Raw genomic sequence first — 12,928 nt, 5'->3', positions numbered from 1 at the left:
TGCTGGTAGCTCTGCACAGGTAGTTCAGACAACGTTCTTGGGGAACGAGCTATAATATAATCCACTGAATGGGAAGTTAACTTTTTTTACTTTGAACTGATAAATACTGCATATTAAGTGTAGTTTTGCTATGCTGGAATAACAGAATACATCCTATCCAAGCGTAATAATCTCTGCTAAGCCATTGTCACAAAATGTTTGAGCTCCCAGCTCTTTGTCAGCCTTTTTTTTAAGAACAGAATGCTACCATCCAAGGTCCTAAAACAGTAACAGTGAAAATAATCATGCCAAAAACATACAAGCAAAAGACTTGTAGGAATATTTTAACCCCTTTTTAACTTACTAATATTTACTTTGACTTTGCATAAAGGTCAATTTAAAGGGGGAATGAATGTATCCTGCCAAAAAGCTCAACACTGTCCAGAAACAAACGAAAAGACAAGTTGCATACACAAACTGAAAGCATTACAAAGTTTCTCAAGTGTATGGAAAACCTCCAACACATTATTCTCGACGTCTATAAAATTCCTGCATATTATCAAAGGTATTGTCAGAAGACACACTTACTTGGGACAAGGATATCTTTGCAATTCATTTACTTCCAATTTTAACAACAGAACTGAGGATGTTATAAGATCTAAACATACATTACTTAAGAGTATGGTTTATTACTTAAAATTAAGCAAAACCAAACAAAACCCCACAACATAAACCATCAGCAGAGTCCTAAAGCCCAAACTTGAAATTCAAAACTAGTTTCATAAGAAACCACAGCATCTTTGTAACTGGCTGGCTGAAGAAGACCAGAGTTTCCAAAGCACAAACAATGTCATGTTGATGTGAAGTCCATCTGCATTGGCATCCAACTACCAGAAATACATTCAAAGATGAACTGCAACTGAACTGAAAGCTGAAGAACAAATCGATACACTAGGGACATGCTGATGGTGCAGCTGTAAGCATCCACACCTTCCCCATCCTGTCCTTAATAATCTGGAAGGTCAGGTTTGTAATTGAAACAGCTGCTGCTCTCCTCATTTCACTTCATTCTCCCCACCCAGAGTCTGGGACTGTAACTAGTGGTCAAAAGAAACGGCAGAAGTGGAATAAACAGCATATTTTCTTCATGTTTGCTATGCAACACGCAATGTTCTGAAATTAAATATGTGTTAACAAAAACACTAATTAATACCTGACATGGTTGTTGCAGAATTTGGTTAGCTGGGGCTGATTGATGAATATAGTTCTCAGTTCCTCTTGATCAGCTAGAGAAGTTTTCTCTGAAACATCATCTGTCTTCTCATAGCCTGTTAAAACACAGCATGGTTTTCCACATAAATAGATTTATATACACAAATACACAAGATTCAATGCACTTCATGACAAAAAAGACAGCTATTGTGGATGTGAACTCAACGCATTTGCATTTCTCACAAGTAATGATCATTTAAAAACCAAAAAAGTATTTAGTCGAGATGCTTTGTAAAGCTATAATATTGAATAACTGTGGAATCTACTGAATTAATGAGTACACTTATAAAGCTTGTGCTGCTTCAGGGTAGTATGAAATGAACTACTGTCTGTTAATGCATGTGAACCCACAAGTGTGCGTACAAAAAAAAAAAAAAAAAAAAAAAAGGAATAAAAGCCCAAACCTAAAAAAGGCCAGTCTCATCTCTCTCCCAGCTGAGTGATCTTGAATTACTACTCCTTCACCTGCTACAAATTTTCTGCATGACATTGGCCAGATTATTCCCAGATAAGTGACATAAGTTGATTCTTCATTTTGTGTGTGTTTAACTTGAAATGGTATTATTAGACTTACTGACATTCCCAGCACCTGCCACCACTAGTCGGTGAAAGCTTATCTTTGCATATATTCTTCTATAAACTATGAGGAATCTTGTACAAACCTGCCTAATTACTTTCATCTGTAAAAGGGGATACCAATGTACTTCTCTCTCAAGACTTTTCACTAGTGTTTTGTCCACCACTCAGCCACTACATCGATGACTAACAGGCCTAAGTAGTCTGTTCTGGCTGGAGCTTGTAAACAAAGGTATGGCATAAATCAATCACCAAAAAGTTTGAAAATTATATCAATAATCTGTGTCTCTATAGCTGCCTGTTAATACACTGTTCATTCTGTAAACCAAATGAGAAAAATACATAGAGAAAAAGAACTGTTAGAATTGAACTGAACGCATCAGAACTTTTATGCATATCAAGGATAATTAAGGTTGTAAATGAAAACTTAAAGCTCATTTTTAGTATGTTCTATACATCCTTACAAACAGGTTATATGAAATCCAAGTCATCCTCCAGTCCACTGGCCCACTATACAGCCTCTTATCTACTATATACAGAAGATATATTTCAGATGCTACCTTGCAAGGTCAAGTCTCCACACATCATGCAAAGACTTGGCAGAAACTTGTAATTTCATGCCATTTGCCATTCAGAATGTACAGATTCTATTACTTTGCAGGAAATCTCCACTATTACATCCATCCACTGCAATTTCTCTGTTTCCTTCCTTCCAGCTCCCCCAATGAAAGGCACCCATCCAACACACTTCTATTGAAGCTCCAGTATGCACTTCAAGAGGACCCTTCAGAGGAAGGGCAGCCAGCCTAAGAGACTGGGTCCACCTGAACAAGCATCCACACAATCCTCCTCGACTCAAGAAACTACATGGGCACACATGGCAGACTACGCTTGCCATTTCCTATTCTTGTCATCACCTCTCCTTGAAGGAACAACCATGATACAATTGGCTATGCACGACCTCCAGCACGCAGTTCCATAGACATATATCCCTATAACACAACTGGATATAGGTACATCTTCAAGACAACTAGGTTTTCAGTCAAGCTGCAGGTGCGCATCCAATCTCATGTTTGTAGTTGACTGAGCCCAAATTCATTACATAGTGAGCACACCTTCATTCTGGGTATAGGACATTTACCTTCCAGTTGCTCGATGAAGGAGCAAACACGATATACGGCTCCTGTGAGAGCACTTGGGTAAAAATGTCGGAAACTATTGTGTCAGAAGTACCAACCTAGCCTAAATTCAGGAAATAAGGAGAGTTTGCACATTTGTGGAATGTACTATTTTAATTTTAAAGCATTCATTAAAAAACTTATGCCAGTATAAGCCTTGAATACTAACAGTGATAAGAGTTAAAGCAAATATTAGCAGGCATTAAACACTATATATTACTCATTAGTTAAAAAGATTGCTAAACTATAGACATTTATTTTCATACATCAGTACTACAGCATTTATTTGCTTTCCTTTAATCAAAATGACAGCAAAAAGGTTCTGAGGAGCTCCATAAACACTCACCGCCTCACATCCTACTACCTTGAATTCACTTTTTTTCCATTCTCACTTAAAAAGCAATCTTAGGAATCAAGTTCTGAGCATCACCCATAGCCCTCTATACCCTGCAGCTTTGGTAAAACCAGCTCTCCTGCCGCAGGTGCATTATACTACTCTGAAAGCTTCAAAGGTTACATGTCCCACCCCCTCCCTGCCTAAACTTTAGAATACATTCACTAGAGTACACAGACTAGTCTGATACACAAAGCTCATACAATTTGTCTTCCCTGTTTGTGTGTGTTTGTATATATGCGTGTACATGTACACAAAAATATCTAAAAGCTTATGCATTACTGAAGCTATCATATCATCTAAAGCAGTAGTGTGCTTAAATGACTACAATGTTTTCTAAGCCACAAGAGACACAAAATGCTCTTTTATACAAGATTATCAGAAAGAGTGTAAAAAAAAAAAAAGAGACATGAAATTTTAATTTGCTGTTTGATGTAGAACTTTTACATCCTACCCTCCGACAATGCTATTTCTTTAAATGTCCATACAGCACCCTTTGAAACAACATTACATCTTGCTTGCACTACCTACCCAAGAACTTCAGTCAAGAGTCAGCGCGCCTGAGTTTCAGCTCCTCTGCAGCCCTGCATCTATCCTGCTTAGCTAACAGATGCCTGATGCCTGGCCAGAAACGGGGCACACTCTTCTTGCCAGACAGCTGCTGATTTTCAGAACTGCCTGAGGTCAAAGAGAACTCTCTGCTGCACAGCGGCAAGAGAAGCCAAAGCTCAGGCACCACTTCTGGGCTCTCAGCAAGACAAATGTCTTGAAGGACAATATACCACCCTGGCCTGTGTGTGGGTCAAGCCTACCCTACAGCAGTTTCGTTTTTAAAGTCAATATATTGTGTTTTGCAAGTGAAATTTTCCAATAATTTGTCAGATACAGGACTGTATGTTCATAGGCACCAACTTGAGGCTGACTGGGAGTTTTCCCACATGATGCATTCACTAGAATTGCAACTAAAAATTATCTATTGCATTCCCAGGGTTTGTTTGTATTCCGCATCTTCAGAAAACTATCATAAAGCATTTCCAATTTCTGCCATGTCTCGCCCACACTCATGTAGCATAAACAGATTAAGTCATCAAAAGCTTTATTTAATTTAGTATTTTTTTTTTCAAATGCAACCTACAAGGAAATCTTCAATATGTTTTATTCACATAAGGTGAGTAAAGAATTTGACAATAACTCAAATGGCCCAAAATCATGTCAGGAAGTAAATTTAAAAAGAGAGATACTTTTTGACAAGGAAGGATGTTAGATGCTATGGTAGTTTATATGTTCATTTGAAATTCCTCTTGACTGTAGATTGGTAAGAAAGAAATTAAGATTGCAGATTTGTTCCACTGTTACAATCCCTGATGCAAACTAGCACCTTACAGGAAATCACATTAAAGCCACATATCATTTCAACTATTCACTTTCCAGTATGAAGTAGGACATCTATCAAAGCATACTCACAAACCTGAGTCTAACTGCAGTACACTACTCCCTGACTTTTAAGAGCTACCTTTCTATGAAATTTTAAAAAACAAAACTATAAGCTAGAGCTTAACCTCTGACTAACCTAAAAAAAGTCTCACATATCAGTGCAGCAGGTCTGCATAAAACTTCACCACCTCACAAAAAAGACGCTACTAAGTGCTACATAACTTCCTCCAGAATAGTGAGGATCCATTGGCATCAAATCAATTTCTATGAACTCAATCTATTAATGAAAAAAATGAGGCTGGCCTGTCAGAAAAATGTTGCCTACAAGTAATACAGGAACAAACAGAACCACACCCATACGTTCCATTCTTAAGAATGGAAATCTCACCAGATCACCTCTTGGTGAAAGTAGCTATATTTTTGGTGAAGGTGTGTTTGAAAAGATGCATTTATCACACAGCAAGAATTAAGAAGAGCTGGTTGCCCTTCTGTAATCAAACAGGAGCTTCCAAGACAACAGAAGAGCATTGACCCAAACATTCAGGAAGTTGATAAGGAAAAAAAATATAAACACGTGAAGTACAGAATCCAGGCAGGAAGAATAAAAACAAAACAAACAAAACATAACAAAAGCACAGATATCACCAAAGCATCAGCTGTTACAAAATTCTGATCATTAAAAAGTAGTGTGGAAAAATAAAAAAGAACTTAAAATGAAGCAATCATTTTAATCTCTTAAAAATAAAAAGTGTAGTCACCGCTGTGTTACAGGTATTTAGCTGTAGTAAAACAGCAATTACCACATTTCAGACAGGAACTGTGATGCTGTACTAGTAAGAGTTGCTTTTCAGAAAGAAGAACAAATATATTCCAAGACTTGTCTTCCTCTGGTGTGGCTTGCAACACTGCTGATATTTAACCACAGCTGAATTATCAAACATTCTATGACATACATTTTTACATGCTCTCAGTGACAGAAAAACATCTGACTTGAAAAGTCAGTACTCTAAAAAGCAAAATAGGAAACACCAACATGCCATACTATTCTGACACACTATTATGCAGAAATAGCAAGTTTCAAAACTAATTTCTTCTTAATATTCACAATCACACCTTTTGATATTATATTTTTATTATTTTATTATTTGGGCAGCACAGGTTCAACACCAACAAAAAATGTGCTTCAACATCAAAGGAATACAACTATTGCCCTAACCAAAAAAGTTTATTTGAAAAGCTGCTGCATAAGCTAGAATTACCATACATAATATTCTGTTCTGCACTCTGAAATTTATTTGCTAGCGAAGCACAGAATCTGGAAATTATTGACGGATAAGCACAAAACATTACAAATTTCATTAAAGTCACTCAGCAAATAATTCAGGTTTTGGCTCAGGATCTCTTTCAATCTGTTCAAAATTGAAGAAATAGAAATAAATTATAAGCAAGAGTAGGAAAAGGCAAGAAAAAATTGGAAACCGAATTGCTGTGAAATCTGCAAATATGGAGACTGGGTTGTTACTTCCCAGGATAAAAACTGTACCTGAAAAAACCCAGGCCAACCAACCAACCAAAAAAAAAAACCCCAAAAAAACCCAAAACCAAAACCCAAACAAACAAAACCCCCACCAAAATAGTAAAATGTGTATTTTGCATAGATTACATGTTTTCAGTTTTGCCAGCAAAAACATCTTCAACAACACCACCCAAATAAATAAATAACCAATGAAACAAAAAAAAAAAAGCTTCCAAACAACTAACCTGTGCTTTCTCCAACAAGAGAATTCATTGAAGAACATATTTTGCTCCAAAGAACAAATTTAGAAGAAGAAACTCTGTTTCAACAGGCAGTATTTGCAGGGAATCTTCCTAAACCAGTTTTGACTATAAAGTTTCTAAATTAGTAAAACAACAATAAATGGTAAAAAGTAAACATTGTCCAAATATTTTCCTTCAGGTAGGGTCATTTAACAGTTTTATCTTTCACACCTTAAAACAGCGTCATTGTCATAACAAGACAAAGGTAAATACAGACTATAATATGGAAAGTAAGGGAGGGAAAGAAAACCCTCAGTCACGTCACCAGAAGTTTTTAATTCCCTTAATCATCAAAAATGCCTTTCTTATTCTCGAAGTACAGCATTCAAAAGCTTTGAAAGCTGGTGCTGTAGCCAAGAACCTCTTATATGAGCAAGTCTGCTAGCTCATGTTCCCAGAGAATGCAGCACAGTTTCAAGGGGGCATGGTTATGAAAAACAAGGTGCCTTTGGAGTTAATTGCCATAATGCTGTGATGAACCTTTGGTGACAGAACAGGCACTAGGAACCTGACCCAGCAGTCTGTCCTTCTGAGGACAGAGCACAGAAGGGAATAGGAATGACCTGCTCCAACCTGCTGGTACTGGTCCATTATAACTAGACCCTATTTTGAAGTACTGGGATCTAAACGAAGTCAGAAAAACAGATGGGTCAGGAAAAAAACGCCACAGACAAAATACAAAAAAAAAAACCAAACCAAAACAACCCCAAACCAAAAACCACAAAAAAACCTACCCTGGCACAACTTGAGGCCATTTCCTCTTGTCCTATCACTTGCTGCTTGGGAGAAGAGACCAACACCCCCCCATGCTACAACCTCCTTTCAGGTAGTCGTAGACAGTGATAAGGTCTCCCCCTCAGCCTCCTTTTCTATAGGTTAAACAGCCCCAGTTCCCTCAGCTGCTCCTCATCAGACTCGTGCTCCAGACCCTTCTTCACCAGCTTCAAGTCCCTTCTCTGAACTCTCCAGCACCTCAGCATCTTTCCTGTAGCGAGGGGCCCAAAACTGAACACAGTATTCGAGGTGGGGCCTCACCAGCACCGAGTACAGGGGGAAAGAAGAACCATTAATAGTTATTACCTACTGTTGTGGGTAGACAGCACCATGGCACTTCAAATTTCTACCCTTTCTCGAAAACCTAATGTAGTTCACTGACTTCACCAATACATGGAGGAAAAGCATTAACGCTTCAATTTTCAACCCTAATAAGAACTGTAACCACAATTCCATTCTCCCAGTCTCTCAAAAGAAATAAAATGCTTTGAATTATTCCATTTCATGTTATTTAATAGATGCATATATTAACTGTGCAGCTATATATAGCTAAAATAACCATAGTTAATTACTTCATTTAATAAAGCTAGATACAGGCTACAATACTGAAAGATTTCCCATGTGTTTTGCAACTGCAGAACACACGACACTGACGCTATTTCCACAGCACAGCTCAGGTACAATTCTGAATTAAGGTTACTGGTGGTGAAAACACATGCAGTGATTTCTTAAATTCCTTTAGGAAGGCTAGATCTTCCATGTCTTGAGTGAGACTTTATTGATACATATACCACTTTAAAACTGCGTTTCCTAGGCTTATGGTGAACTGCCGGTGACCTTTGCAACAGGGATAATAGGCACAAAAATTTATTAAAAAAAGGTTATAAGCGAGCATGGTTATCTTTAATCAGCTATGGAGAGCACAAGAACTTGCAGAGGTTTTGAAGAATGCCATGCAGGTAACAAGTTTTACAGATGTTAAAACACCTACAATTTTTATTTTGTAATAATTTATAGACTGTAGCGTCAATTTTTCTGCACAACTGTCAAACAGTTCTTGGGAATGATATATGTGTGAATGGTTCTGACAGTTCTGATTTTGTTTCATCTGAGCACAAGAGCTGATTTTCTCTAATAACAGTATTACTATCTCTTCCTGTCAGAGCGAGCTTAGTTCTGAGATGGTGTCAAGACAGTCCATCCTGATAAGATAGCTCATGATCCATGAAAAAAGATCTCTGAAGCAGAAATTAGTTGCTGCAGTAACAGGAGAGAAAAATGAGACTTTAATCCCAAAGATACAACACAAAAATTCTAGAATAAAGGAAGCAATATTAAGCTTGTCTATTAGATTCGCACAACTCTTGGGCTACTCTAAGGAGTGGTCCATGCCATAACAGCACTCATAGATGCTGCTGTTCGTGATTACTATTATCAGTGACTTCCAAAGAACATACAGAACAACTCTACACTGCAGGTAAGACTTGGGTGAAGGTCTCTGAAGGCAGCCTTATCATCACTTTGCACAGTGCTTATCTAAGAGACCCGTGTGATAGACAGAGCTAGGCTTTTACAGTTCCTTTATGTCACTGTCAAATGCTAGGGATAAGACTCATATTACAGAACCTTGGAGTTCTCCTTTTTAGAAAATAGTAACATTTACCTACAAAGAACTGTTTAGAAGTACAAGCCACACAGTCCAAACGTGTGGACCAAGTAGGCTTGGAAGCCATTTATCTCAAAAAGAAAAAAGGAAGTAAGATACTCATTGACACTGGTTTCATTGTGAATGAGCTGAGTTCAGAGAAACTGAACTGAATATAAATAAAATTAACTAGTGTCATGTTAACCTAAGAAAAATAATTTTGAAACTGTTACTGTTTTCTTTGAGTAATACTATACATAGTATAGTATGAGTCAAAAACTCTACCACTGCAAGGAAAAACTATCATGTCATTTTCCAGAACTTAAGTTTCTTAAAAGAAGTTTCATATCTATTTTCAGTCCTAAAGAAAGTATTTTTGAGAAGCTTCTTAACTTCTGTATTCCACTGTCTTATAATCATCCAACCTTGAACACTAATCACATAAACTAGACTTTTCTTTTTTTCCCCCTTTACTGCATCTGCATATCTTAGATATTTACCTTTAGGGAACACCACATTTGTTCATTTAATAACCATTAAGATTCGTGTAACTGGATAATTTTAAAGAGAGCATCAATTTTCCCAATTTGCTTGTGCTAAGCTTGCAGTGAAAACCAACAGTCTGGAACCAAACAGAAACTAAGCTCTGAAAATTTGGACATTTAACTAGTCTCATCAAATGCATTTACTAATAACTGTGAATACAGCAGCACTGCTGCTCTGGTAGTAAACACAGTTCAACAGTATCTCTGGAAGGATGTACCTTCTTCCTTTCTTCATAGAAAGATGCATGCTATTTCTTGGCCAACTAACATTACCTAGGTAGAAGCAGAGCCAGGCCTCCTAAAAACCTACTTTTGGGGGAGGAAGGCGTGTAAATGGGAGAAACAGAAAAGAACATCAAGATAACAGACTACTTCCAATCTATCTTTCTTCATGCTTTTCCCAACATTAAAAAAAAAAAATCCTTTGGAAGAAGGAAGAAAGATACAATGAGAAACTTTCACCTCCCTATATTGCCAAACAAAGCAAAAGAAACCCCCCCCAAACCTAAAAAACCCACCACAACCTGATGTAATGGTTTAAGTGTGAAAACTTTCAGACACAGGGATAAAACCTGCATACCTGCCTCAAGAGTATGCAGCATGACAGTGGCATTGCTGTAATTACCTACGGTAACAGAAAATCATAAGCTGTCCCAACACACTGCTTTAGTATCAGCGATTTCAAGTTTTACTTTTGCATGCAATAAATATTGTATTAAGATAATTTCACTGCAGTGATTCTTTGTACAAGGCAGCTCTTGTTACGTGAAGGTAAGCAATCCCAGCTCTCAGGCACGAAACATCAGCACGGTCTGATGCTTCCCGGTGCGTTCCCTATATGAGAAACGTTTATTTCTGATGATCCGTGAGCACTTACATCCTACATCTAAAAGCAGTTTGCCGACCTGGTCCCAGGACGAATATCCCAGGACAGCTATCCCAGGCCATGAGCCATGGCTGTCTCTCCCCCTGCGCCGCTCGGGGCCGGCGGGCCGTGCAGCCAGACACACCGGGGAAAGAAACAACAAAACAACGGCTCGCCGCGACACGCTGCCACCGCTGACGCGCAAACCGCTGCCCGCGGGCTCTCCGCCCCCGGCAGGCAATGCAGAGCCGTAAATACAAGAGCGCCCGGAAAGCCCGGCCACCACGGCGCTCACGGCCCGGCGCTGGGGCGATGCTCGGCTGCAGCGAGCGCCCTCCGCCGCAGCCTGGGCGATCCCGGGGGAGCTGGCCCGCGCTCGGGTGTGCGGCGGGGGCAGAAGGGGCGATGCGGAAACCTCCTCCCCGCCGGGGTCGGGCGGCGATCACGGCGCGACCGGAGGCCGCGGAGAGGGGCGGCGCGGCGAGCGGCGTTTCAGCAGCCGGCGCCACACCAGCTCCCGCCGCCTCGTCTCCCCGCCGCCCCCTCCCGGCCACGCGACGCACTCCCCGCCGCGGCTCCGCGCCGGAGGGTCGCGGAGCGCCGGTCGGGCTCTCCCCTCCCTCCCTCCCTCCCTCCCTCCGGCTGGGGAGAGGCGGGCGCCGGGCGGCACTTACCCTCTGCACGGGAGCGGATCTCGGACACCGTTTTCTGCACCGCCGGCATCGCCGCCGGGCGTGGGGCGGTGGCGCGGCCGCCTCCGCCCGCGCGCCCTGCACCTGCCGCGCGCCGGAGCGCGCCCCGCGCCGCAGCGAGGCCCGGGGCGAGGGCGGCGGGTCCCGGCGGCGGCTGCTCCGGCTGCCCGAGGCGGGAGGCTCGCGCCCCGGCTGCGCCTGCCGCCGCTCGCGCCGCCGCTCCGAACTGACAGCCGGGGCGCCAGCGCGCCGCGCTCGCCTGCCCTCCGGAACCTACCAACTCCGCCTCTCCCCCCGCCTCTTCGTCCCGCCGCCATCTCCCGCCCCCTTTGGGCTCAGGCTTGCCGAGCCGCTGCACCTAACCGGGCACCGGCACTACGAGCGGTTTCGGTCCCGCCTATGGAGCCAGCGAAGGGTTTACGACGTGTCCCCCCCCCGTCCCCCGTGACGGGAGGGGAATGGAACGCGCCGAGGCCAGGGCCGCTGCCCGGCACCAGGGGCGGGCAGGCGGGCGGGGGCAGCCCCGGGGAAGGGCGGCCGCTGTCCCCGCTCCGGGCAGCCGGGGCGGCGAGGGCCAGTGTCCAGGGCGGCGGATCTCAGCCTCGGCGGGGCGAGGTGGGCTGCTGAGGGCGGCGACCCTCGGGCAGCGCAGGCGGTGCAGCCCGGCGGCCTGGGCGAAGGGGGCGAGGGCGGCGGAGGGCAGCAGGCCGGGCGGGGGAGCCTGCGGGGCGGCCCAGCCGTGTGTACCCTCCGAGGAGAATCCTTCCGTCCTGGGGTCTCGTACGCAATTAAGCGCCGTGTAAATGAAGCGAAGGGCGCCGTTGGGGGAGGTGTTAATCCGGAGAGGGAATTTGAAACGTCGCTCCAAAACCGCTGTTCAGGCGGAGGGAGGTTCGGTACCGCTCTGTTTGACGGGCAGCTTTCAAACTCTCGCACGGCTTTTTATTTTTAACCACTTACAAGTCAGAGTGCCGCAGTTTGACAGCCCTGAGGCAGCGTGAATCAAGCTCTCTCTGTGGGCTGGTGGGAAGGAGGTCTCAGCTGCAGATGCCTCCGGCTGAAGCACCAGCGGCAATTTTACTTCCAGGCTGTCAATGTGACGCTTGGGAGACTGCAACAGGCTGAGAAATGTCTCTCTGGCATGTTGTCCTTTTGTCTCAGTGAAAACAGCCACAGTAAAAACGGGCTGGAGAAGAAAATAGGAAAGGCGTCAGGATTTGGAGCTGTAGGTCTTCTTGGCATAATTATGTTTTGCATCCATTTCAGGCAGCCACAAAGCATACCGACTGCTTAGAGGACGATGGAAGTTATGAAATAGAGTAAAGCTACTGTTGTCCGTCTGTCTTGAGAGGATTTGAGGCTGACATGTCCGTCAAAGGCCAACATTGCATCTTCCAGAAAGTATATAATACAGGCAGATTACAGATGTGGGATTACAGCTGATTTCTTTAGAGGACATGCATACATGCTATGGGAAAATAAGACAGATATAGTCTTTCTAAACAGCAAAAGAGTCAGTCTTGTGTTTGATGAAATGGTATAAAAGTAATTGTGTAGCTCAATCAAGCAGCACTTCATTCATGGAGAAAATGAACCAATAATTTGTTTTTCTTAAATGCTGAGCTCAGATAACAGGAAAGAGGTATACTTTGCCTCACAGAAGACTACCTTGGGAAATAAATGCAGCTTTTTTGTTTTCAAGCCATGGGCCAGAAAACCTACTGGAGACTCCTTTCCAAAAGAGAATACTCTTCTG

General features: G+C 42.5%; 1 protein-coding gene across 4 annotated transcripts in view; it reads right to left on the bottom strand.

Moving 5' to 3' along the window:
- Nucleotides 1–11,353, bottom strand: part of ATP8A1 (ATPase phospholipid transporting 8A1) — a 109,819-nt gene extending 98,466 nt beyond the window's left edge. For 3 of the 4 annotated variants that reach the window (XM_065633706.1, XM_065633708.1, XM_065633707.1), the window contains exons 1-2: nucleotides 11,155–11,286; nucleotides 1,193–1,307 (exon numbers count right to left, since the gene is read on the bottom strand). In XM_065633706.1, the coding sequence (XP_065489778.1) occupies nucleotides 1,193–1,307; nucleotides 11,155–11,203 (164 nt within the window). In that variant the 5' untranslated portion in view covers nucleotides 11,204–11,286. Of the gene's footprint in view, nucleotides 1–1,192; nucleotides 1,308–11,154 lie in introns of all 4 variants that reach the window. The other variant, XM_065633709.1, reaches the window with a different exon arrangement.
- Between the last annotated feature and the right edge of the window lie 1,575 nt (nucleotides 11,354–12,928).

The sequence above is a fragment of the Caloenas nicobarica genome, chromosome 4 (genome assembly GCF_036013445.1).
Source record: "Caloenas nicobarica isolate bCalNic1 chromosome 4, bCalNic1.hap1, whole genome shotgun sequence".
Taxonomy (NCBI): domain Eukaryota; kingdom Metazoa; phylum Chordata; class Aves; order Columbiformes; family Columbidae; genus Caloenas; species Caloenas nicobarica.
This window is presented reverse-complemented; position numbering and strand designations above follow the sequence as displayed.